The sequence below is a fragment of the Pseudorasbora parva genome, chromosome 2 (genome assembly GCF_024679245.1).
Source record: "Pseudorasbora parva isolate DD20220531a chromosome 2, ASM2467924v1, whole genome shotgun sequence".
Classification (NCBI taxonomy): Eukaryota; Metazoa; Chordata; class Actinopteri; order Cypriniformes; family Gobionidae; genus Pseudorasbora; species Pseudorasbora parva.
Genome location: NC_090173.1, coordinates 53589668 through 53617021, shown reverse-complemented (window position 1 = coordinate 53617021; position 27354 = coordinate 53589668). Strand labels below are relative to the sequence as shown.

At 38.7% G+C, this 27354-nt stretch overlaps 2 protein-coding genes across 3 annotated transcripts in view; both read right to left on the bottom strand.

The window, feature by feature from the left end:
- Window positions 1-27354, bottom strand: part of LOC137046683 (NACHT, LRR and PYD domains-containing protein 3-like) — a 233284-nt gene that overhangs the window by 59068 nt on the left and 146862 nt on the right. The window lies entirely within an intron of this gene.
- Window positions 1-27354, bottom strand: part of usp36 (ubiquitin specific peptidase 36) — a 44242-nt gene that overhangs the window by 2705 nt on the left and 14183 nt on the right. Inside the window, exons 3-20 of one of the 2 annotated variants that reach the window (XM_067423994.1) lie at window positions 23436-23657; window positions 21461-21571; window positions 21114-21216; window positions 20962-21029; window positions 17991-18061; window positions 17808-17890; window positions 17541-17652; window positions 17320-17460; window positions 15188-15288; window positions 14964-15099; window positions 13193-13546; window positions 11231-11437; window positions 10671-10777; window positions 7694-8326; window positions 6270-6481; window positions 2215-2400; window positions 1803-1918; window positions 1439-1573 (exon numbers count right to left, since the gene is read on the bottom strand). In XM_067423994.1, coding sequence (XP_067280095.1) covers window positions 1442-1573; window positions 1803-1918; window positions 2215-2400; window positions 6270-6481; window positions 7694-8326; window positions 10671-10777; window positions 11231-11437; window positions 13193-13546; window positions 14964-15099; window positions 15188-15288; window positions 17320-17460; window positions 17541-17652; window positions 17808-17890; window positions 17991-18061; window positions 20962-21029; window positions 21114-21216; window positions 21461-21571; window positions 23436-23657 — 3095 coding nt within the window. In that variant the 3' untranslated portion in view covers window positions 1439-1441. Of the gene's footprint in view, window positions 1-1438; window positions 1574-1802; window positions 1919-2144; window positions 2401-6269; window positions 6482-7693; window positions 8327-10670; window positions 10778-11230; window positions 11438-13192; window positions 13547-14963; window positions 15100-15187; window positions 15289-17319; window positions 17461-17540; window positions 17653-17807; window positions 17891-17990; window positions 18062-20961; window positions 21030-21113; window positions 21217-21460; window positions 21572-23435; window positions 23658-27354 lie in introns of those variants that run through there. The other variant, XM_067424001.1, reaches the window with a different exon arrangement.

Sequence of the window (27354 nt, the reverse complement as noted above, 5' to 3'; positions counted from 1 at the left end):
GACACGATATGAAGGGGGAGGAGAATTAAAGCTTGCGTCACGTTTAGTCGATAAAACACTTCCGCAAAGGACACTCCTGTGTATCCTTGCTCACGACTCCTCAGGAAGCTCCTCACTCCTCCATCCTCGCGGTGCAATTAGAGAATTGAGATCTACAAGATGGCTGAACTCCATCGGTTTCCGGGTCATAGGATGGAGGACGGCAGAGCGAGGAAGGATATTGAGAAGCACCCCCTGTCTTCTAGTTTCTTAATTTAAGGATGTGCTGCAGACGTCACTCCTAATTGATTAATTTATGGGAGGAGACTATAAGTCACCTGTTTATCAGTACTTCCTCTGACTGCAGAGAAGTCATTTGCTCAAGCTTGTATGTTTTAGTTTGTTTATCATTTATCAACATTCCTCACCCTTTGGATTATTATTTTACCATTATTGTTTAAATCCCTAAACATTGTGTTATATTTCTGTAACAGATCACTATTATTATTTAATAAATAATCTTGTAAGTCAAACCATTTGTTTGCATGCGTGATCCTCTTTATGTAACGGTCGAGAACGAGCTGGCCGTGACAATACCCACAATTCAGGGCTCTGATTTAACAGATTTAATTATACAGATTTGTGAAACAAAATTCAATGACCTTTTCCAGATTTTTCCATGAGTGTACGAACCACTGACAGACTGGGAATGCCAAATATGGAAATTTTTGACAAAGCATGAAAACCCTGAATAAAGTAGAGCCCAAAACAAAATTAATAAAAGGGCATAATAGGTCCAGTTTAATCTTTTCTAAAAATGGTGCGGTGACAAAACTGATGTGGGACACTTGACCCGTGTCTTTAATGTCATCAAAATGCTCAGTTTATGTGATTGGCCAAGTGAAGAGGCTCTCTCTCTCTAAAATGTTTAAAGGGTAACAACCCTAAACCAACATTTCTTAGTTAATGATCTGCTGACTGGGGCTGTATTAGTGCTGTTCATTGATTCAAGTAAATGTTTTGACGTTTGGGTATAAAGTGTTTTAATTCTACAATATATGGTGTAATAATGTCTGAGTGCTGCCCTCTTAAGGTTAAACGGTGGCTACTGCAGTTGAATTTTCCTATTATATGATGGTTCTTCCAAAGGCTCACGATCCGCGCCCCTGACACGGGGGCGTCACACCCTAATGTTTTCCCGCATTGATAACATGATGAGAACGGCTTCGCTAGTATGAGCTCTCATATAACATGAAGTAGAAACATTATGAAGGAAACTTACTTGAGACTTACTATCAACAATCTAATTTCCAATACAAGTAAATTGAAGTAAAATCAAACTTTAAAATGCGACAAATGTTAAAGTATGACAGAAAGGATGGACAAAACGTGTGTAACCTGGCAAAGAAAGCTTGAACTGTAGAAGAAAAACAAAAACTAAACAAAACCACCCAAGCACCTTTCAATGGCGATAGCCCAGACTGCTCCGCCTGCCCCCCGGCGTGACCGACCACATGCTCCGATGCTCTTGGATCTTCTGGAAGACGTTTCCATTTCTCCTCTTCTCCTTTTTGTATTTTTTCACTTTCTTCACCTAATCAAGAGGAGGGAAAAGAAATGACTCAGTATATTGTGTAATAATTGGTACTAAATAAAATACTGTATACATATATTTACATACATTTTATTAAAAAAAGGAAAAGAAATTGTAGTATGGTAGTAAAATATTTCACGACTAGTATTCTAAGATGCAGTTATTTCCAGTCAAAACGAGTTTCTGGGGTAAGCAATACTTAAAAATACAGAAATCTTGAAGTCCTCACTTTTCCACTGTCAAACTCCCTGTCCCACTCGTCAAGGACAGTATCGTTTTTGGCATAGCGTACATCCTCCATGGCGTCTCTGCTGATGGCCGACGGATCTCCATCCCAACTGAGAACTGGAGGAGGAAATGATTCAAAACACCGTCAGTATTTCAGGTCATGGTGAGGATTCAAGCACAGGTACAACTATGGTGGATCTTAATTCCTCCTAGTATTTAGTTTTTTGCTTTTGCTGAACACAGAAACAAGCACACTTTCCATTTGAATCGCATCAGAAATCGCCCATTAGCTTTTGAAATGCATTAAAAAAAAACATGTTAAGATTCAAAAATAAATCCTAACCTCTCCATTTGTCAGGAAAGCTGAGAAGTTTTGCACACAAGGTTCGGTTGACCTCTGACCGACAACTCACCCTCAGTTCCATAGGCTTTATCTGAGGAGTTCCTGAGGAGCTCCTCCACAACGCCACAGCTTTTCCGGCCATCCCAGCCCGAGGGGGCGGAGCACGGGCCTTTCCTCGACACGTCCTCTGCTTCATGATGGCTCTGCTTGCGCTTGAAGCCGTCCTGAAACTGGCTGTCCCAAACGATCACTGCAGCTGTAACAGAAACGACCAGAAGATTAACTCTCAAATATGATGCCAGATACTGCTACACACACCAAGATACAGGGTATATACAGCAATCCTTAAGTTAAATTTACTACTTTTTAATACCTTTTTTACTACCTTCAGAATATTTTTTAAAACCATCACGACACTGAATTGCAAGTGTTAATCAGCGACCTTTCTATTATTTACACAGATTTTGACATATATAACATACAAAAAAGAATAGATTTAGAATTGACACCAGGAGGACATAAGGTTATAAGTTAATAAGGAGGTTATACGTTATTATTCTGATACAGTAAAATAGATCTCAACATTCACAAAGGTTGGTTAAGGAGAAGCATTACTGCATAAACATTTGATTTCAATTAATAATTGGTAAATCAGCAATTCAATTATTTAGTGTTTTTTTCCCAACAACAAAACCTGAGCCAAATATTACATTTCTATAACTGTGATAAGTTGTTGAATTTAACAAAATACTAAAAACTAGTGCTGTCAATCGATTAAAAACTTTAACTAGATTAATCACACATTTATTCTGTGATTAGTCGCAATAAAAAAAGAAATTTTTTTGTACGTTTTTAATATATTTTTTAATATAATAATTTCAGTTAATCAAAATAATATAGAAACAACACAAAGACAGTATATTTTAAATACTTGTTTAAATGGCATCTTTTTATGAATGAAGGCCAGTATTACTGATATTAATACAGCTACTGATTTTTTTCATTTTACATTTATTATTAGGCTTCAAAAATATAACAGTTTTTAATTTAAGTAAACTTAAAACAATGCTAACATAAACCCATAATAAATACCATGTTTACTCCTGCCGTTCCTGTCTTAACAGTTAGGAAATATACAGAAATTTAATAAAGTTATCAAAGTTACATGCAGTCTCCACTGCATAAACTATAAATTAAATAGTTAATCCTTATTAAAGCTACAAAAGTTATTCAGTCAAGAGCAGCGAGTCATTTTCTCTGTTCCCTTTGTTCTTTAACTTTACTGACAGGAAGCTTTATTGGCTGCGGTCCCTTTAAGAGCAGACAGACACGCGGATCTCACTGTTTATATACTGTCAATGGATCGCGCCTCATTCTCTCACAACTCTTTTTGTTCATTTTAGACTTTATATAAATCATTTAAGATTGCTCTTATGAGGATAGTCGTTGAAGATATGCCTTGAAGCAAGTCTAAAATAAAACGTAAGCCAGCCACTTCTGTTGAGCGCGCTGTGCTCTGAGATGATGCCGAACGACCGCTGAATATGACGTCTGCATCAAACATACGCCGAGACGGAGACGAAAGATCTTTGATTATGTCCCCAGATGTGCTAAAGCCCATATTTAAACGAACTAACGCGAACGCAGATAGCATTTCAATCAATCAGAATAGGACACCTGATAGTCTGAAAATAATAATACCTAATTTGGAAAAAATAATACCTCTGAGACCACATTTAACACTTTTAATGGCCTTAAATTTGACAATTTTGATTTATCACTTTTTAATACTTTTTAAAACCCCGCGGACACCCTGAAGATATGAAGACAAAGCCACTGAAGTTAACACTTTCTACGAAGGCCATGCTTACAGACCATATAAATGGGGATATAACTACAACCTTACATTTATAAAGACTCATTAAGACATATACTGCATTATAGTTAACAGTCAGTTTATTTTATATTACTTTAACCTGTTTAATCCCCCAAAAAAATCTTGCATTTGAGTACATGCAATTTGCTCCTAGTATGAGCTATTCAAAAATGTACTTAGAAAATGTGCCTGTCATTTCTGAGCTTTCCCGTTGTCATTGTGTTAAGATGGCAGTACCAATAAAAAAAAAGTGTGTGTGGTCACATGACCAAACTACCCAACAATGTTAGACCTGCCCAGAACTCGTGTAGACATCTTAAATGTGTATTATAAATGAACATTTGCTTCATAATAGAAGTTGCTTTTTAATACCACACTAAAACGTGAGGAAAATTTGTGGTCATAATTGTGACCAGTGGGATTAAATGGGTTTATAATTAAGTGTTTTTTCTACATCCATGTTCATAATTCATTATACACTGATTTATAAATGATCAAATATAAAATAGTTCCAGTCAGAGACACGTTTGCTCTACCAATTAGTTATCAATGCCTTTAAATGGCTAATGTTTGCATTAGAGGTCATGAATGGGAATTTTGATTTAATTAAATCATCAATTCAAGCCATATGCATGGTATCACTTACAACAGGTGGAATTATACTTTAAAATATATTGTTGCAGTGTTTTGCAACTGTTTGTTGAGAGTAAACAACTTCAAATGTATAATGAGCACATGTTCATGACTTCTTAACATTTGCATCCTATGTTTTCACTTAAAGCCATCAGTGATTCATTTATAGAGGTTAGTAACTGTACTATCACTCACAATAAGTATTTATAAGAACACGGCTATTAATAATAATACATTCAGCTATTTGACAGAAATAAATGTGAATGATTAAAAAGTATTTGTAAATATAATATCAATGCTGGCTGCAACTTTATAAACACATTTAAGGTCCTGTTCTTCGCGATTCCATCTTTCAAACTTTAGTTAGTGTGTAATGTTGCTGTTAAAGCATAAATAATACCTGTAAAATTATAAAGCTCAAAGTTCAATGCCAAGCGAGATATTTTATTTAACAGAAGTTCCCTTTCAAAGCCGGTTTGGACTACACCGCTGCACTTCCTTCAGGAATGACGTCACTAGAACCGTTTGTTGACTAACCCTCCACCCACAAGAACACGCAAAATAGGGGGCGTGGTCTCGTTGCTCTCCCAAGTGTGATATTGCACACTGTAAACATAATCAAAGCTTTGAAAACACGAAGAACGGGACCTTTAATGGAACCAGACGACTGACTATTTAATACTCAGTGTACTCATAATACTCATAATCAGTGTGTTAAGGATTATGAGCATGTGGACTGAAAATGCATGACTTATAAATATACAAATATAAATGTAACTAACTGTTCTTATAATGCAATATAGGTCTTAATGAGTCTTTATAAATATATTTACAGAATAGTAATACATACTTATAATTAATTATAGCTCCATTTATACATGGGTTTTATAGAAAGTGTGTATAGTGTAGGGGTCTCCAACCTTTTTTCATTTGAGAGCTACTTTTTAAAAATGAAAGTCGCAGAGAGCTACTCATGTTATACAATATATATATATATATATATATATATAGTTAAAACTCTTAAATAATGCATCTTAATTCCCAAATTAACAACTATCCAAACTGTTTTACACCTGAATGAGTGTAGTAGTACTTCTAGTAGTCGGTACCAATACCAGAAAAAAGGTTTTTACAAATTTTGGTACCATAGCAAAAAAACTTTTTATTTTTTATTTAATTTAACTTTTTTTTTTTTTTACCATTAATTTGGTTACTTATTTATGATGATAATCATTACAAGTAAATAATACTTAAAAATTTAAAGGCTATGCTGTTTATAAATAAAAGATCAAGTGAATGTTGGTGACCTTCATGCTATAGTGTATAGGTCATTCGACGTCCAGTACGGTTTGCATTTGATATGAACCCAATCCGACCTAAAGTAAATGGTAAAGGATGATGATTGATGAGCTTCAAGCAGAGCAAAAGCTTGTCCTGACAAAATCTTGAATTCTTTAAATCTTTTTGCCGTCTATACATGTCTTTTCATCCTTACCCATGAAGCAAAAAACATCCTAGCCGTCAGAAGTAAAGACCTAATCAAATCAAAAGCTTTAAATCAATGATAAGTGAAACTAGAAACTACTAATCTCACAGCAGCACGTGTATGTATATACCTTCATTCGGTTTACTAGGTTTCTGCTTTTCCGCATGTCCAATCTGACTAGGAGACGAGTCTCCATTGGTCTCTTGAAGATCCCGGTGAAGTTTTTCTTCATCCCTCGGTCTTTCCTCCTCTTCTCTGAAGTCCTTGTGTTTCCTCTTTTTCTTTTTCTTCTTGGTCTCTCCTAGGTCCTCTGTCTTTGCACCACCGACTTCTTTAACAGAACTGTAAGAAAAGAAGCCATTTATCAGGTTAAGGTAATGCAGTCGCACTGTACTTAACAAGATGCACATTCAACCCCCATCTGTCCCTCGCATTCTGTAACAAATCAGACCCCAAGCCCTAAAATTATACTTTATTATGGGTCCAGAATACATTCTTTACCTTTAAATTATTTGATTTTATCAATAAATAATATAATTTAAGCACATTCTTTCTAATTACACTCAAAATAACTTGACATTTCATGCTTAACCCTGTTCATTCAGATCAGTTGTTCTGCATTATAAACGTGTTCAAATATAACCACGTCATATCCGTGCGCAGTCTACAAAAAAACAACAACATGCTCCCATCATATGACCCCCCAATTCATTTGAATGGGAATTCCTAGGGTGTGTGTGTGTTAGTGTGCTCTGCATTGGGTATATGCTTATAGTCTCATGCCTTCATTTGTATGTGTGTTTGTTTCTGGATTGTGCCATATTTTCTTTAAATAAAAAAAAATAATCATCATTCAGTTCATTCCTATGGGGGACAAATTGACCTGCATGGGTCTATTTGTTACTTTTTTTTTTTTTCAGTCAAAAACTCCTCGAATTCAAATCACATTTTTGTGTGTATTCGAAGTTTAAGTGCAACAAAAGCCCTTAAGTTTTAGACCCCACTGATGAACACTCAATAATAAAAAATAAAAAAAATGTTTTTAAATGCATTGTTCAAAAATGTATTTCTGGGTCAAAATGACCCGAGGGACGGATGAGGGATGTATAATATTAAACAGGAATGAAGCGATCCTCGTCATTTTAACATAATGGTGTTGACTTCAACTCCAAAATAAGTGATAATCTAAAAGTAAAAAAGTCTTAGTTGTGCGCAGAGGTGGCAAAATTTGTGTAAAGCACAAAGTGTTCTTTTGACACGTACTGCCGATCAAATGTACTCCACTGACAAAAGTGGTCAACAAATGCTCATTAGAAAGTTTCATCTTTGTCCAATTGCTGTGCCATTTCGCTTCGGAAGTAAAAATAATAAATATAAATAAATGAAAGTAGGGCTGCAACAGCTAATCAAAAAAATTGATAATAAAAATCATTATCAATTAGTCAGGTCTGCCCTGTTCACGGAAAACTTCCACCAGTCGCACCAAATTACAGATCATGAGCCGAGCGGATCGGACTCGACAGCTGCGGTTAAACGTCTCAGGAACCATCTTACCACTTCGAGACTGCGGCTCCATTGCTGAGCTCTTCCTGATGCTCCAGGAGTTTGTGCTTCTTTTTCTTCTTCGGGACAGGGTCTGCCGCGGTTCGGTCAACCGGAGGCCCTGACTGAGGTTTGGTCTGACTGATCTCTGCTGCTTTAGACTTAATCTCGGTTCCCTTGGCTTCTGAGATGCTCCAAGTTTCTCCAAGACACCAGTCCTCATCGTGATGGGGCTCGAGATGGGACTGCACACTCTCCCTCTGGACCTCAAGGCTATCTGCCTCCTGCTCCCGTTTCCTCTTCTTCTTCTTCCTCCTCTTCTTCTGCCCGTTTTCAGCACTTGGCTTTGGTTCTTCTGGGGGTGAGGCTTTAGGGGCGTCCGGCTCCATTTCCGAATGTCGTCGTTTGAGTTTCTTTTTCTTCTTTTTGGGCGTGGGACTGGCGAGTCCTGTCGTTGAGGCTGACAGGCCCTGGCTCTGGATTGGTCTGGGCGTTTGGGGCTGAAGGCCATTGGTCTGTGTGTGGAGGGCATGAGCGGGCGGCTTCAGAGTGAAGGAGGAGGAGGGGGGCTGTTTAAGGGGACTTGAGTCTTTAGGAAGGCGAGTTGAAGGTGGAGACTGCAGGTTGAGTGAATGAGCTGAAAATCTGAGCAAAGGGACAGAAACACTTGAGTTGAGATGTCAGAAATATTTAGGTTTTTTTGTTTACCTTCAACTTGTCAATGTAACACAAATTTCATGATTTGATTCACAAGCGATTCCTCTTCACACGTGCATGAAGCACAGTTCATATTCATTTTTCTCAACTAAGGCTGTAAACTACACAGAAAACCCCTGGATTCTTTTAAAAAATATAATAATGTTCAACTTAACATTATTACTAATAATAACAACTTAATGATATTTATGATGTTTCTAATTGTTGTTAAATTGTGGCTGTCAAAACATGACAAATTTATTAAAACATGCATAAAATACTAAAATAACATGTCAAGTAAAAATGTAATAAAGCTAACTTTGTTAGCTTTCCTAGCAAACTATCAATTTTTATGTGTTGTTTTATTGAGTGAATACAGGAGATATAAGACATTTCTTCTGACGTTTATGTTTATTCCATGCTATAACTAGTATTTATTTCTTGAATTTCATAAATGTTGAATTTTATAAATTATTAAAGACTTAAATATATATTGTTGACATTATGACTATATCAATTCATTAAAATGAGAATCGATTAAAAATCAAGAAATTGATACTTTTAACCCATCTCTAATGCAGTACCAGAACTACTGAACCATCTGGGAAATCTATCGATTGTATAAGTGTTGCTTGTACAAGAGAATGTATACGGGATAGACTACAATTTACCATGCTCAAACTCTGTTCTCAAATATATTTTTTTAAGACATTTTACTCTAAGATCATGGCTTTGATTTTCTCAACGTTTTAAACTATTTGGTTTCCAAATTTGAGCTTGACAAGTGTTTTCACACATGATGTTTTAAAGGTAACCGGGAAATGATTGTGGCATTCAAATGGTAGTGTTTTCTAAATGAGGCACAAGAGCTGTTAGGTTTGAGTGAGGAGTCTAATGTAGAGAAATGTGTTTAGAGTTTAGCAACATGTTTGTTTGACAATAGCAAACTGAGTCTAAAGCACGTAATGTGCTTGCAGTTTTGCAGACTTGGTCTAACGGCCGTTTCACACCGCAAGCGTGAGCGGCGCGTGAGCAGCGTGCATTTTTTCGGCGCCCATGTTAATCAATGGGTGCATTCACACCGGGAGCAGGAGCAGCACGTGAGCGTCAAGCAGAAGCATCGCTTGAGCAGCAGTGAAGCGGGGGTTTCGGCTGCGAGCCTATTTTTGCTGCGCTGCTGACGCTCAATTAAAGTGAAAGCACACTTTTAAAGGACAAAATAAATGTGATTTCACACAAAAAGTGCCTAAAATGCACGCAGGAAGCACGTGTAGTGTATTTGAACAATAACTGGAGTATGTCAGAAAAGAAAAAGAATAAAAAATATCTGTGGAAGATTTTAGCAATTTAAATTTGTTTTGATTATTCAGTTTGGGTGAAAGTATGGTTATGATTATAAAAAATAAAGTAAACTAGCCAGAAAATATAACTAACTTTCGTTTAGTTTAGTATTTAATACTCAGACAGGTAAAGGCTCTCGGTCTGCAGCTGCAGTCACAGTGTAAAGCGAAAGCACACTTTTGATGGACAAAATAAATATAATATCACAAAAGCGCTCAAAAAATGCACACAAGAAGTACATGTGGTGTTTTAACAATAACTGGAGTATGTCATTAAAGAAAACAAAGAATAAAAATCATCTGTAGAAGATTTACTTTTTGGGTGTAAGTTTGGGTGAAAGTATTATAAAAAGTAAAGTAAACTAGCCAGAAATTATAATAATTGATTTTAGTTTAGTATTTAATACTCAGACAGCTATATATGCTCTATCATTGTGGGAGCCGCTGCTGTGACGCTGCACCAACACTTCCAGTGTGAATACTCTCGCGCGTCTGCAGCTGCAGTCACGGTGTAGTTACGCTGAAGTGCTGCTCACGCGCTGCTCACGCTTGCAGTGTGAAACAGGCGTAAAGATTAGGTACACGAGTGAACAGATTCACTGAGTGGGCCTCAGTGGATATACAGGGGCCTCAGGCTTATACACACCTTTAATGTGTATAAGCAATACAAAACATAATAATAATTAATGCGTCCTCATAATCTTCAATACCTTCCCCTCCCACTTGCAGTGACATCTATTCTCTAATGGTGAGGGCGGGGCAACCTGTCAATCCAGATCCACCAATAGCAAACCACAACCATCCAACCAACTCCAAATGGAGAAAATTAAGCCACGCCCTACATTTGTTCTTGTTTGTGAAGCTGTTTCACTTGGTCTTCTGCTTCATGCCGACTTTGACACGCAGTGATTAGAGCAGATTTAATTCAGAGAGAGAGAGAGAGCTGTGAGTACCTGTGGTGCGGGTGAGTTGAGGCCTGGCTGAGAAGGTCACTGGACAGATGAAGAAATGAAGGGGGCGGAGCCTCAGTGCTGCTGCTCGGGCTCTGCCGGGGACTGGCCTGCAGTTATTGACATAAATAAAAACTTTGTGGTCTAAAAAAATATAAAATAAAAAAAAACATAGCCATGAAACGTGACAATGACAAAGGGACCCATATGTGGGGGAAGAAATCATCAAAATCAAACAAAAAAGAAGGGAAAAAAACAGTAGGAATGGGGAAGGGAAAAGAAAGTGTAGCAGAGAAGAATTAGAAATTGTTAGAAATAAAAAAAGAATAAAAATAAAATAAATTTTATAAAAGGACAGCAGTGCAGACTGCGAACCGACAAAAGAGACATGAGCTGAGAAGTAAACGTATTATTAAACAGATTATTGGCCGTTACGAGCAAACTCTTCAAACATATGTTCGTCTACGAGGAATGAAGTGGACAAACATGGGAAAGGCAAACAAACGAGTCGTCTTGAACGCCACCAGCAGATGAAACGAGGGTGATTGAGCTGGCAGACTGACCTTCTTGGCGGACAGGGCGAGTCGCTTGGCGGGCGGGGGGGACATGGTGCTGACAGCCTCGGATGAGACATTGGTGAGGGCCTGGGGTTTGAGCTTCACCACCTTCTGCTCCTCTGAGTTCACACGCTCTGCGCTCTTCGCTGGAGACGACAGCGCGTTCACACCAGCCGTGACACCAACAGGCGCGCTCCTCGTGCCAATAGACTCCTGGCGGAGAGAGAGCACGAAGCACAGGTGAGATGAACAGCAAACCGCGCTCATAATGGGAAAGCTCAATGAATATGTTGAATTAATGAGAGGAAAATGAACTTGGAAGTTACTTTTTTCCGCTGCATTCAAACTTCTGTTTACACAAGTATAACAGGGCTGCACGATATCTCAAGATAGAAATGATATCGCGATATGGCTTAGTGCAATTTTAGTTTAAAGCTACACAGTGTGATATTTTCCCCCATCTAGCTGTGTAAAGGTATATGACCAGCCAGTGAATATTAGTTTCTGTTCCTCTCAATTCTGATTTCATTTGAACTCCTATGGTGGCCGATTTAGTCCAAGATTAACATGGCAATCCCCCTCTTCACATTCGACACGGTGCCATCGAGTGTTAAAACGCGAAAAGCGAAGCTTGAATTTATGGGTATGTCCCTCTTTGGCTAATGTACTTTCAAGATGGAGGGGGAACATGGCGACCAGCATTCGAACCCCTCACCCGTATGTATTTTCAATGGCATATTATAAACTTACGAGATTACTTTATTACTTGAAAGAAGTAAATATACATTAATGAGCACATATATTTTTGAAAGAACTAAGTGTTTTTAGCTAAGAATAAACTAAAAAAGTTACACAGTGTAGCTTTATTAAACTTTCATTAAAAGTTTCAGAGGTTTACACGCCTGATATCATGAGCTGCATGCGTGTAAATGAACACGGTGCTGAGCTTCGCTCTGAAACGCACATTTATGCATGTTTATTTGCAGCAACCCTTCAAAATAAAAGCCTAATTAAGACAAATATTAATAGTGTAATTTCATTTATAATTTTTTTTTGTAAAATAACATTCATTTTTATTTTAAAGTACAATATAGCATCAAGTCAAGTCGAGTCAAGTCAACTTTAATTATATAGCGCTTTTACAATGACGATTGATTCGAAGCAGCTTCACAGTGTTGAACAGGACAATATTTCAGCAAATATCGGCTCTACAGTCGTTCTGGAGAAAACTGTGATGTTATCAGCTTATTTTAATTCATCATAGAGCGACAATGTTGGCAGATCAGTATTATAGTTAATACAGTTCATTTAGTAATTCATTTTATTTGGATATTTAGAAATTGTAGTGTCCCCAACTGAGCAAGCTAAGCCAATTACATTTTTTTGCTTACTATTTTCTTCTTCAAAAATAAATCACAAAGCCACAATTTTTTATTAATTTTGTCATATTGAATTGGTCAAAAACAGAGGAAAACACCCAATTTTTGAACACTACCAAAATATTTGGTGTAGGATTGATATTTAAATTCAATTCTCTTTGTAATTGAGAGAATTAAGTAGAATTACTGAAATAATGATTATTAGATTTAAATTTGAAATAATATTTACAACTTTAAAAAATATATATATATTACTAGGACACTTTTCCTAGATCGTTCAGCCCTTAACTAATCTTGCCATTAAAGTCTTCAGAGTACAAAGTATTTCAAAAGTAACTTTTTTTCTATGCAGATGCAACAATCACCCCACTCACTGTAGAATGATTAATTCTTTCCAAATACAGCTGATATTCAAGTCATCTGGTGAAACTTCCTGTATGTTTTTAATGATCACACACACAAAACAAAACAAAAAATATCAGTTTTATCAAATATCGTGCAGCCCAGGTCATCATACCGAAACTCTTGCAGGACTGTCAAAGTTCACTTTGCGTGACGAAATCTATGACGTAAACACGGAGGGACTTACTTTAGACTCGGAGGAGGTGTCTGCCGAGGAGCTGTCGGACAGGGATTTGAGTGAGGTAGATGATGGCAGGCCACGGCCCTCGCTGCTGCTCCTCTTGTCGGTGTCGGGTTTGGGGAGGCCGTTGGATGGAGCAGGGGTGCTGCTGCGGGACTGAGGCTGAGGTATGGGCTTCTTCACCTTCTTAAAGGACTCCTCGATCGTTGTGGGCCCACTGGGGGGCTTGGGCGGGGCATGAGACGAGCCCGTACCATTAGACATCTTCGGCGATTGGATCCCTGAACAGTTCCTGGCTACTGGAATACCAAGACCTCCATCCACAGACTGGATTTTTCTCAGCTGAGCGGGATCAAGCTTCTGTAAAAGGAAAAAGAAAACACTTTTCTTTCTTTTTATGTTTAAAAAATGAGCACAGTTGCAATGTTGTGCCAGTGGCTTCTAGAAGTGGTTTGCAATCCAGGTCCTGAAAGACCCCCAGCACTGCAGTTTAGGATACCTTTACATTTACACGACAACTATGTACTCAAAATGGGAACGCTTTTTCCTTGCATACAGACAGCGATGTAAAAGTGATCCCTGTGCAAACGCATCCACGAAAACGACTAAAAACGCATTACCACCAAGCGGTGACCTCCCCCAGTTTCTCTTGAAGCCAATACGGAAGTAACTTAAACTGCTATTCATCGACTGGCCACTAGGGGCAGGCTCCAGAAGGGAGAAGAAACTCATTGAGCCCAATGTTAAAATCCCCAACTTTACACCAGAAAAAAACATGTTTACATTCTGGTACACATTGTGGTTTTGGTCTATACGGCTAATTTTGTCCTTCATGACAACTGTGAGGGTGGTGATTTTTTTTATAACGCATTCAGTTACATTATATAAACCCTTAAAGTTCTGCATAATTAAGGGTGTGGAAATTTGATTGACAGGTGGATTTAGGCCATTTATTCGCTGTCTGTTGGCATCATGTCACCTCAGCTCCGCCCACGTCCCGCCTCTTTGCCCATATTCTCTTATATTCGGGCATGACACACAATGATGCGCTGCCAAGATGTCGACGGCCAGCTCGTCTTTACTTCAAAACGGCTCTTCAGAATCCTATGGGGAACGTCACGGACACTACGTCCATATTTTTATACAGTCTATGAGTATTACTCACGCCCGGCCAGTAGTTGGAGATGAAACTACGAGCATATATACTGAACATGTAATACACATGTGCATAACGTCAATGTTTGCACAAAAAAGTTGTGTGAATATTAGTGGTATTGTTTTCAAAAACGTGCACTTTGAAACCCATTAGGGGTGTCCAATCCTGATCCTGAAGGGCCACTGTTCTGCAAAGTTTAGCTCCAACCCCAATTAAACACACCTGAAGCTAATCAAGGTCTTATTAGGGATACTAGAAACTTCTAAGCAGGTGTGTTGAGACAAGTTGGAGCTAAACTCTGCAGGACTACGGCCCTCTAGGACCGAGTCGGGACTAAACAAATGGCCAAAAGGCATAAGTTGAAAATGCTGATGTGTAGACAGCCCCTAATTATGTCTTCCCTAATTAAACCCACCTGACTCAACTCATCAGCTTGTTAGTAAAGACTCGGAGGGCCTGTCCCAATGCCCACACTTGCAGTCATGTCAAAGTCACCATTATTTCTATAGCGCTTTATACAATACCCATGTTGCATCCTTCAATGTAAACCATGGGATTTTGTACAGCGATTCCTTTGGTTTTATTCATATCAAATCTGCAGATGGTGTCAGATGTGCCTACCTTTGCAATCTGTGGTGAAGACAAAGGCCCGTTGAATGTGCTCTTCTTCAGCTGCTCCGGTGTCATGTTAGTTCTCCCAGAGTGCACCATGTTCTGCTTTGTATTGGAAGCATCTGTATTTTTCTTTTCGGGGATCCTACAACACAAAGGTTGTAATTGTAATAATAATGCATATCTGCTTGCTAGTGAAATATGAACAGCAGATGAAAGAGCATGAATATTACCTCAGGTAAAAGAGGACATAGGCCTGCTGATTAAGGACAACCTTGATGTTACTGGAATGCACCATTGAGTCATTCATCTGGTACCACTGCCCATTACTGGCCTATCAAAGGACATTTTATATATTAAACAAATTTAACATGAAAAAGACAACACATGACCAGCTTTCCCTCCTATGGGCTAGTTAACTAACAAACAAACGTACCTACAGTGCAATATATAGTCTCTCATCCAGCTCTGTGGCTTTCTTTAACTGGGGACTTCTGAGATTCTAGCCATCATTGAAAGGTTTTATCCTGAAAGGTTATATGAATCCTGCCTAGGGTGACAGAAAGGCTAGAAACGGCCCTGGCACACCGGACTGAAGCTCAGCCTCAGGATCTCACGCAGCCACCAGACACACACAAGCTCAATTTTGAATCGACTTCTGACAGAAGAGCTGCGCGATCATGTAGCACAGGGTGAAATCAGTATGTACACTGACGATTTGAGGGAAATAAAACTGTAATATAAAACCTTGAAAATGGCGCACTGGGGAACGGCAGGATTTTAAACAACTTCCTGAGACCGAGACAGTAAAATATTTTTCTGTAAAAGAACCTTATTCTGTGTGTTATATTACCGTGGCATTGCATTTCAGACAACTAGAGGGTATCTAATACAACGGCTGATGAAGTGACTGCAAATTTGACATTTTCAATATTCTTTTCCTCTTGTGGAAAGTCATAGAAACGCTATTGTTGATTTTTTAACACACTATTTTGATGTCCATTTTAAAAATTATGTTGACTTAGGCCCAATCCCAAATCTATTTTACACCCCTTCGCCTACCCTTTCCCCTTCAAACAGAGTGGCAAGGCTTAGGGGTGAAAATATTCCCCTAAGAAATGGGACTCCACTACTGCACCATGACACACCATCATACCCTGTTTCTTTTATTAGTGTCCTGTAACATTCAACCAATATAAACAACAGTGAAGTGCGTGGGCTATATCTAACAGAATTATCGATATAAATATCGACTGGGTTATGAAGGATGACCAGATCCTTTTTTTTTAACTATTAATTTATTAATCATTAGTTCACATCACTCAAATGGTTGTCTATGGAGAAACTGCCATCCAGGCAACACACCTGTTTGATCCCGAGTGGCAACATCACCAGACGCATTCTAGCAGCACCGTAGTCGGTGTGTGTGCAGGGAAGCTCCTCACACCCCTTCGCTCGAAGTGTGGTCCTGAAAAAACTTTGTTTGAAGGGCTATCTGGCCCTTTCCCTTCCCCCTACTACTCCAGCCAAAAGAGAATCGAGACACCCCTTCATGTGTAAGGGGTAGAAATGGGATTGGGCCTAAATATCTATGCAACTACATGTTTACTAACTCTGAGTATTAGTAGACTGGCTGCTTAGTATCTGCTAACACATTATTTTGATGGTCCTCAACAGACATTCTCCTGACTAATAGTAATTTCGCAACTACATGTCAACTTATTCTAACCTTAACAGTCTAAACTATACTCTACTATAACTCGAATGAGTCAGTAGACGCGTAGGTGCAACCTTACTTATAGTCAACAGAACATGTTAAAGGGAGCATCAAAATAAAGTGAAACCATCTTCTTTTGCTATTGGAGCAAATGGAAACACACACAAACAAAGCCATTTGTTGAAGTTTTAGTTCATCAATAAAGAAGTTTATCAAACTTTGAAAACTTCTGCTTTTGAGAACATTGGAAACGTGAAAGGGGTCAATTGTAGCATCACGATAAACGAATGGAATAAATGGTGTTACCAACTTATGGCGTTACTAAATCACAGTACCTCCACAGTACTGATGATCCAAATCAAATCCTGACCGATACAATCTACACTTGCCCTATGTAATTTAGTGCTACGTTTACTGATTCATAAATTAAAATTAGCTTCTTTTTTTAAGTGCCTCTATGATGCTTCTCAGATATTTCCATTCATGTGATGTAAACAGAGTTTCTGTTTGTCTCCCAAACCTGCTCGATTTTACATAGGCTGACATTGCACAAATTTGTAACAAACCTGTGGTATTCACTGGCTGACCGTGAACAAATGTCTACTTTGACCTGCATGCACTACTTTAACCAAAATAAATGGCGCTCACCTTGACATAGCAGTAGTAGTGTCCAGCATGGCAGCTGTAGCCCGAGTGCACGAGAACCGCATAGAGGCCATACATCACAGGATCTCCAGTGCTCTGGGACATGTACGGGCGAATGTTCAGGAACTCTGGGTAGCCGACATCCTACCAGAAAACCATCAATCAGTGGGTTGATCACAGACTAAAGGCCCGTTTGCGTGGCAGTGGCGTGTGTAGGCTGATACCTTGGTAATTTTCCCTCCACTGAAGTTGGCGAACCGTTTAAGTGACAGTGTCAGCACATTTGATGTTCTGTGGACTGTGAACCGCTTAGACGCTGGAACTTTCTTCTTACATCTAAAGCAGGAAAAGAAACAACTAATTCTGAACAGAGTCTCCAGAGATGAAAATTGAGTGGATGAGTGGATGCAAACTGGATCAAGAGCTTGATTGGCCTGATCAAATGTTTTGACAAGTACATATACATATAAAAAGATGGGTGTACAACTCACTTGGCACACATGTAGGCGTTCTCGCCACTCAAAACATCAGGCTTGACAAACAGTTCCAGAGCGCGAACGATGTTGGCCGCTTGCTGAAATGGAGAGTTAATGTTATTCAGAGGAGATTCAAGCCTGGGACAAACAGCATTCATCATCCTGACAGGGCTTTTGAAAAACAAGTCAGAATCTCACCCGAATCTCCAGAGCGATGTCCAGGTATGGGTCATACGTATCGGACACGCTTTTACAAACAGAGCACTTCACTGCAAAAACACAAGAAAACTAGATAAAGACACTAGCTGCGTTTCCATTACAGATTTGCGAAAAACTTTTGCGATATTTCTTAAATGTCGATAAAAAACTATTGCGAAATGACAGCGTTTCCATAGCTGCAATTATGCGACTAAAACATATTACTTTCCTCTCGCGATAGGTCAGTCCAAAATGATGGCACTTGGTAGGTTTGTATATCCCATCCATCACACTAGCCATTATTATTATTGGAAGGAGACGTGTGTATTATCCAAGCATTAATGGCAAGGAAAGCCCCTTAGGTTACTTAAGCGGCACGGATATGAGGTGTGTGTGTGTGTGTGTGTGTGTGTGTGTGTGTGTGTGTGTGTATGTGTGTGTGTGTGTGTGTGTGTCAGATCTGCTTCAAGGTCTTCATGATAATGTAGCATTTCTGTGTTTAGCATCCAGTATTACTGTAATCCTATTGTCTTTTATGAGTTTAATAAAGAACTCCGTCTCGTCTTCTCTCCAAACCGAACCATCATCTGTAAATAATGATCGACTTTTAAGCGCGCCAGGTTGACGCGAGTAGAGCGAAATGTTTGAATTTGCATGGTAACTCAAATGTTTGTTGGTTTTTTGTTTTTTGTTTTTACCACTTTCGTTATTTTGGCTAGATATTTCATTTGATGGGCATGTGAATTGAATTTAGAAATGCTTTGGAAAAGAAAAAAATGGCATTTAATAAACGAAATAATTTTTTTAAAATGAAGACCGCGTTTGGAGTGAGTGCATGCAAAATAATTAGTTCCCTGAGTCCACAAATAAAAATAGACAGTTTATAGTTTATAATTATGTCTTGAACTTATCTGTATAGCTAAAAATGACAAGAGTATTGTGAATTGTTTCATCTCTCTTAAAGGAAGAAGGAAAAAATGAGAACGTCAGCGCTTTTATCGGCCGTGGGTTAAAAAAAACATAGCCTAACTACGAAACTAAATAGGCCTAAGTACGTTTAGGCCTAAACATTAGCCTGTTATATTATTATTTTAATTTATATGTTCATTATGAAAAGTGAGCAGCATGAGTAAGAATCGCAATATGTTTGAGACATGGGGAGTCACATGATTTTGATCACTTCGAGTTTTATTTTCTAGAAAGTCTTTCTTAATTTTTTTTTTTCGTTTTGTATAAATTGTATTTTTATTTTTATCGATGTTTCATCAATTAATTGCCTGTTTATTAAATAAGAAGCAAACTAAGATCGTCTGGAATGGATTGACGTGCGTAACTGGCCTGTTTCCTCGGCCTTTGAGTAAGGCTGAAAATACAGGCTAGCTCTTTCTGCTTTAATACATTTCTTGAATATATGTCTTAATTACAGTATATATAGCCTGTAGTCCTTATTAGGAGAAAATATATGTCCTTTTAACTACATTATCTTTACGGTGTGGAATTGAGTGGAAATATAATATATAGGCCCTATGTTGCAGCAATGCGTCACCGCAACAGGTGACATGTAAATGCGAAAAAAACGTTTCCATTGCAGTTTTGCGAAAATGTCCTTTTTCGAATTGCCTGAAAAACCACCTCATGAGAACGTAAAAACTTTTTTGCGATATATGGAAGTTTTTGCGAAATTGCCGCGTTTCCATTAGGCGTGTTTTCAATTCGCAATTTCAATATGCGCAATTTGAAGGGTAATGGAAACGCGCCTACTGATTCTGACCTCATAACTCACAATTATGTCAGAATTGTGGGATGTAAACTCACAATTGCGAGTAAAAAAAATCTGAATTGTGAGATTAAAAGAAGTCGCTATTGTCCTTTTTTATTCCAATGCAGAAGCAAACATCCTGGGAAAAAAGGTATGAGTTTCCACAAAAATACTGAGCAGAAAAATGGTTTTCAGCATTGATAAGAATGAGAAATGTTTCTCCAGAAGCAAACCAGGATATCAGAAGGATTTCTGAAGGATTATGTGACACTGAAGACTTTCTATTCACCCATCAGGCTTAGAGATATTGCTAAATATCAAAATGATATACTCATTCTTCTTTATTATTGTTGACTTTACCTATATCATCCAATAAAAGGGATAGTTCACCTAAAAATGAAAATCACCCCATGATTTACTCAACCTCAACCAATTTGCATATGACATTCTTCCTTCAGGCAAGAGTTATATAAAAAAAAAAAAAATCTGGCTCTTCTAAGCTTTATAATTTAAAAAAATTGAAGACCAAAAAAGTGCATCCATCCATTAATAAAGTGTTCCACACGGCTCCAGGGGTTAATGAAGGCCTTCTGAAGCGAATCGATGGGTTTGTGTGAGAAAAATATCCATATTTAATCTTCCTCATCAGTTTCATAAATAAGCTTTCCACTGATTTGTTAGGATAGGATAATATTTTGGCCGAGATTCAACTATTTGAAAATCTGAAAACAGTGCAAAAAAAATCTAAATATTGAGAAAAGCGCCTTTAAAGTTGTACAAATTTAGTCCTTAGCAATGCATATTACTAGTAATAATACATTTTCGACATTTAACTTAGGACATTTACAAATATCTTCATGGAATCATGATCTTAATACCCTAATCATTTTTGGCATAAAAGAAAAAATGTATAGTTTTGACCCATACAATGTATTGTTGGCTATCACCGCAAATGTACCCGTGAGACGCATGACAGGTTAAGCTCTAGGGTAACATTTTTATTTTATTTTACTGTGTTCACCTGAAAGAAGTCATACACACCTAGGGCATGGCTTGAGGGGGATTAAATCATGGGCTAATTTTAATTTTTTGGTTGAACTATCCTTTTAAATTTACAGCGTAATTTTTTTTCTATAGCCAGCAAAATCCCATTTTCCTTTGAAGCTCAATGCTAATGGCTAGCCATGAAATTCATGTGGTGTTCATGCTCACCTCTTGATCTCAAATAACCCCCAAAAATCTGATGGACCAGCGTGGTGGCCTGTGTCTGTCTGTCCAGCCTGTGAAGAAAAGGGCTTGTTATTCCGGTGATCCAATAAATGCAAACTCTGTGGGTTTCACTAACAAACTCTGTGTGCTCTTACTTGGGATATCCGTTTAAACAAGCTTTCTGCATGGCATCAATGGTGTAACGCAGAAACTCGTGAGCATCCTCTTGGCTCCCAAATCGAAAATGGCGAGCAATTTCTGAAGAATGGATCAAATAAAATAATATAAAAATCAGGTCATGTCAGAGTAAAAAGAGCAAGAAAAAGAACAGAACAGAAACGACACTGCCAGGAGAATCTGGGAAAAGATTTCATGACTCAACACTTAGTCACAGGCTACCACAGTAGTCATCAGCAGCACTTCCTGTAATGTGCAAGTCATCGCTAAGCTGAAAAGCGCAATTTTTGTTTGAACAAACTAAGCTATTAGAGGAAGCTCTTACTTTTCAGATCTCGGATGAACGATACAGGCTTGATGGCATTGCCTGTGTTGGCAAAGGCTTGGATGATGTGGTTCTGCATTACGCAAATCATGCAAAATCCAGATTGGTGACCTGAAGGAGTCAAAAGAGGGATTTCAGCAATCATAGAGACAGCTTCTCACTCGACGAGAAATCTCATCACACTTTCTTCTAAACCGATTATTTTCTAAACCAGTGGTTCTCAACCAGGTGCCCGGGACCGATTTTAGGGGTCTGGAACACTTCCAGGATACCCCTTTTCCATCAGAATGAACCGGGTGCTAGTTCAGAGCCAGTCCTGGTGCCAGTTCGGAGTTGGTTCGACTGACGAGCCTTCTAAGAAACGGTTTGCCTTTCCACGGGTTAGAACGACCCCACAGAGGTCTTACGTCACTGTATACGTCTCATCTTTCTCAGCAATGCTAGCAGCGGGAAACACAAACACTGAAACACACCAGGCTTGTTCGAGATGCATCGGCGCTGCGCAGACCGATCCGCGAATTATATCAAACCACTGCATGAGCAATTCAAAAGCATAAGGAGTCAGTCTGCTCCAACGCATCTCAAACAAGCTTTCCAACTATTCAGTTCAAGTCTATTGACACTCATGGCTTTACGATCCTACATCGGTATTAAAACACAGCGAATCCAATGTATTTGTGCAGCTCGCCGTGATTTGTACAGATGGAGATTACAATCGAGCAGCTATTAGCTCGATTAGCTGCCATTTCAAAAAATGGCACTCACAAGTTTGTGTGTTCGTCTTGTTGATCACGGTAGCCTCGACCCCAGCCGCAAGCGGTTCTTGCCCAGCAATGTTTTGGTGCTACTTAAAGGGTTAGCTCACCCAAAAATTAAAATTCTGTCATTAATTCCTTACCCTAATGTCGTTCGACAGCCGTCAGACCTCCGTTCATCTTCAGACACAAATGAAGATATTGGGTGTTGAAATCTGATGGCTCAGAAAGGCCTTCATTGACACCAATGTCATTTCCTCTCTCGAGACCAGTAAAGGCACTAAAGACGTCGTTACAAAGCCCATCTCACTACAGAGGCTCTACAATCATTTTATGAAGAGACGAGAATAGTTTTGTGTGCAAAATAATATAAATATTGACTTGTATAGTGATGGGCCAATTTCAAAACAAAGCTTTGAACCGTTATGAATCAGTGAGTCGATTCATGATTCGGATTGCCAAAGTCAGGTGATTTCAGCAGTTTGGCACATGATCCGAATCATGAATCTATTCACTGATTTATAACGGTTCAAAGCTTTGTTTTGAAATTGGCCCATCACTATACAAGTCAATATTTATATTATTTTGCACACAAAACTATTCTCGTCTCTTCATAAAATGATTGTAGAGCCGCTGTAGTGAGATGGGCTTTGTAACGACGTCTTTAGTGCCTTTATGGGTCTTGAGAGAGGAAATGACATTGGTGTCAATGAAGGCCTTTCTGAGCCATCGGATTTCAACACTAATATTTTTGTGTTCTGAAGATGAACAGAGGTCTTACGGGTGTCGAACAACATTAGGGTGAGGAATTAATGACATAATTTTAATTTTTGGGTGAGCTAACCCTTAAAGAACCACTTTTCCTGCTTTGGGTATGGAAAGACAAACAACCGATTTGAAACTAGGCTCTAGCGCTGAACCAGCGCCAGCACTGCTTTGGTGGAAAAGGGGTAAGAAAGGTGGCTTTAAAAGGGCTTCAGGTCATTAAAAATAGACAAAAGCTTCAAAATAAGCTAAAAATCATGACAGCTATCAACATATGCATAGTTAGCTATATATCCAGTTCAAAGAAACAGACATGGTAACTACTATGGATGTGCCTGAAGTGGAGTATTTCAATGCTTTTGGATTACCAGTAACTACCGCTGCACTAATGTTCGCTATAACCACATTAACGGTCTAACATTCACATGATTATGTTGAGTGAAGTGCTTTCTCACAGGATCGGCTGTGCTCCTTTGAGAGGAGGTAGTTGGCCAGCGGCGGGGTGTAGGTGAGACACTGCACAGTGGAGTTCAGGAAGCAGGTGTTGCCCAAGTTGTGGAGTCCGGCTCCAACCCGATACACCCGCTCCCACTTCATGGACAGCTTGTTACCAGGGAAGAGCATCTTCTGCGGGGCTGGGATCCCATCGCTCTGCCCAACACTCAGGCTCTCTGATACTGATGGAAAACATGAGACCGGTTTAGTAAAACAGAAATGGGCTACCTTTACTTGCATTTTAAAAGCATCAGTGTCAGTACTGAGGTGCAGTTAGCATTGTTTAGTGTGTTTTCACTGGCAAAATCCAGTCATTTCAACAGTAACCCATGTGATCAGGAATTAAACGTGAGGGGCAAAAGATTCCCCTACACTGACTTTGAATCGTCAAGCTGAAATCTGCTTGGACTTTAAGTGAATTCTTTGTAAGCTGTGCTTCATAATCATTACACTGTTGAACAGTAGACAACAAACCTTCTTTGCCCACAAAATGTCCCCAATGTGATTGCACATTTAAAGTTAAGGAATAATTGAGTCCGTTTAAAGCACTGTGCACATCAGGGTGATTATCGTGCAATCGCTTATTGCCGACGTTTAACGTCTGGTGACTAAACAAAGGGTGCCAATGCGAGTGTGTACGCCGGCGCACAAAATGGCAGAAGTAAAAGCGTTTTTTTTGGGTTTTTTTGATGCGCCAAGTTAAAAACTGGCCGACCAATGATATTGGCGCTTTTGTTCATGTGCATTGGGCTGCTGATGTTACAGTTAAACATGACTTGGTGGCGCTCAAGCACAAAATGGTCTTGCAGAGCACACACTGATTCTTAAGAAGGCGATGATGAAGAGGAACTAGATGAAGAATAATACGCAATGAGGCAAGATGAATGCCGGTCTCTTTGGTGTCTGAACAAAGAACCTCATGACAAACGCCACAGCAACTACAAACATCTCCATAAGAGTTGTTATGGAGAGGAACTGCAGCTCAAATAGGATTGGTGAGTTTCATTTCACATCATTTTCTTTCATGTCAATATCAATAAGCGGCATCAGGAAGTGAATTTTTCATTGACCTGCAATCTGCTTCTGTCTTTCCAAGAATACATGACACAATGTGTAAATGAAAATGTACATGTTTACAGGTTACATGTTTACAGGTTACACGCACATGTTTTAAACCTATTTAAAGGTTTATAACGTGCATCACCCCAGAGCACAACTTCAAGGCCAAATGTAGTCCAATAGATGTGTTGGAGGAGAGCGAAATACAATTGTTTTATATACACATGCCAGTCTGATTTAGCAAAAACTAGACTTGTATGATTTCAGACATGAAATTGTTAAATGGCATTTGAGAAAAAAAGAAAAAATAAGTATCCTAATAATTGCTTGTTTTTAACACCAAGACTATTTCTGGTGAAAAACATACTTGCGTTAAACTAGATATAATAGATTTAAGACTATTACATTTTTTGCTAAAAAATTATTAATAATTACACAACTACATTTGATTTCGTTCACACTTGTCATGTTTGGTTTGATTAAAACGAACCCTGGTGCGGTTGCTCGGTTAGTGCGGTTCATTTGAACACATGTGAACGCTGCCATCCGAACCCTGGTGCGCACCAAACAAGCGGACCGAGACCGCTAAAAAGATGGGTCTCGGTCCGCTTCCAAACGAACTCTGGTGCGGTTCGATTGATATATGAACGCAACACGGACCAAAGACATGTAAACGGACCAAAAACCGGACGTAATGCCACAAGATGCGACGCATAATGCAGCTGATTTGACGACGCGGAAAGATCGGTGTATCCAAAATGAGTAACTTTAACATTAGAGGGCAAACGTGGAGCAACGAGGAAGAGTATGGCGTTTAAATGAAGTCAAAAGTCGCGCGCACGAAAACCACGAGCACGCGAATAAACCCAAGCGCGCAAAACAGACCCACGAGAGGAAAATAGCAACGCGAGAGCGCATCTGTGCAGCCGCGAGCGCATTAGTACACCGTGAGCGCGCATTTGTACACCGCGAGCGCGCGAAACAGTATTTAGGGGCGGAAATGAATACTAGCGCAAGCCCCTGCTGCCTAGCGCGCACAACTGCAAATGAGCGCTCGCGTGACTACTCAACACTCGCTCGCTCCTCGAGTTGACTTTTGACACTTTGAGGGCGGGGCAATGACTTTTGTCTTCCCACCTGTGATTGGTCATTTGTTTAATCAGTTTTACTCTTGTTTAAACATGTAGCAGGACTAGGACAAGGCACGTTTTAAGGAACCATTATGTCGGACCCTGAGTAGGTAATTTAATTTTTAAGTCTTTGTGTTTCGAGTGCAATATATTCAATATATGAAATTGTATTGTACAATTTCGAAGGTATTTTGTTTACAATCATCTTGAATAGTTTGTATAGGACCTTAACACCAAAAAAGATAAGCTAATTTAAGATAAAGCTGACTAACCCATAAATGTAGGATGTTAAAAAACAATATACAGTAAATAGATCATCGCTGAGTAGCATTTCTAGCTACTTAACAAAGCTAGTATGCTAATGTATAAACAAAGCAGCGTAAATGCAATCTTTGTGATTTATTTATCTGACACATGGTGCTGGATGTTCCGCTTGTGCCCGTATAAGGTCAAAGAGCTCTTACAAAGCCTGGGTGATACCACCCATTGGGCCACTGAATCCGCATTAACGACAACAGCTGGGGCAACAGCCTTAGTCCTAATGGGTTGTTATCATAGCTATCAAAATCCAGTGTTTAGTATTTTGCGTACGTGAGTTTTTGTTGTACATGTCTATAAAAAATAAAATAAAATAATTGTACTGTGCTAATTAATTGAGATTTCTTACAGCTCTTACAGGTTGTTGGCCTTGTCTGTTTCGTTGCTTCTATTACTCTCCCCTTTTTTGTAAGTCGCTTTGGATAAAAGCGTCTGCTAAATGATTAAATGTAAATGTAAATGTAAATGATAGCAGGGGGTACTTGTATGTGACTGGACAGGGCCTCCAGAATATACAGCTCCTGACGACACAGAAACTCCAGATAATCTAAATCCAGTGGTGTTGTGCTGAAGGCCTGTTGCAACTTGTGTAAAAGATTTGCCAAAAAGTGGTGTCTTAGCTATTGACAGAACAAAGAATAATTAATGAGATGTTAAGATACCATGTCACTGTTGTGATAAACACACTTCAAAAGTTGAAAGGGTTACATTATCTCTACTCATCCTTTGAGTCCAGGAAAGTATTAAAAGAAATAGATAATGAGCATCAAAGTTTGATTTTACTTACTAATTTCCCTATTTCAAACATGGTCTTAGTAGTACATCTATCAAAATAATTTTCTTAATTGTTTGCATATAGGATGACAGAAAACATCAAAACGTCACTTTTTTTTGTTTTACACTTTTTACAGGGTCACATAGACCATCAGCAGAAAAACGCTTTCAGTGATGTAACCCTTAAGTTTCACTAATGCCGTTTGTAATGTGTTCTAATCATTTTATAAACGGCATTACGATAATAGCAATAGGGGTCGGTGCTGTGGTTTGAATAAATTACAAAGATTGCATTTACGCTGCTTTGTTTATACATTAGCATACTAGCTTTGTTAAGTAGCTAGAAATGCTACTCAGCGATGATTTATTTACTGTATATTGTCAATGTAGGTCAAAACTAACCTTTAACATCCTACATTTATGGGTTAGTCAGCTTTATCTTAAATTAGCTTATCTTTTTTGGTGTTAAGGTCCTATACAAACTATTCAAGATGATTGTAAACAAAATACCTTCGAAATTGTACAATACAATTTCATATATTGAATATATTGCACTCGAAACACAAAGACTTAAAAATTAAATTACCTACTCAGGGTC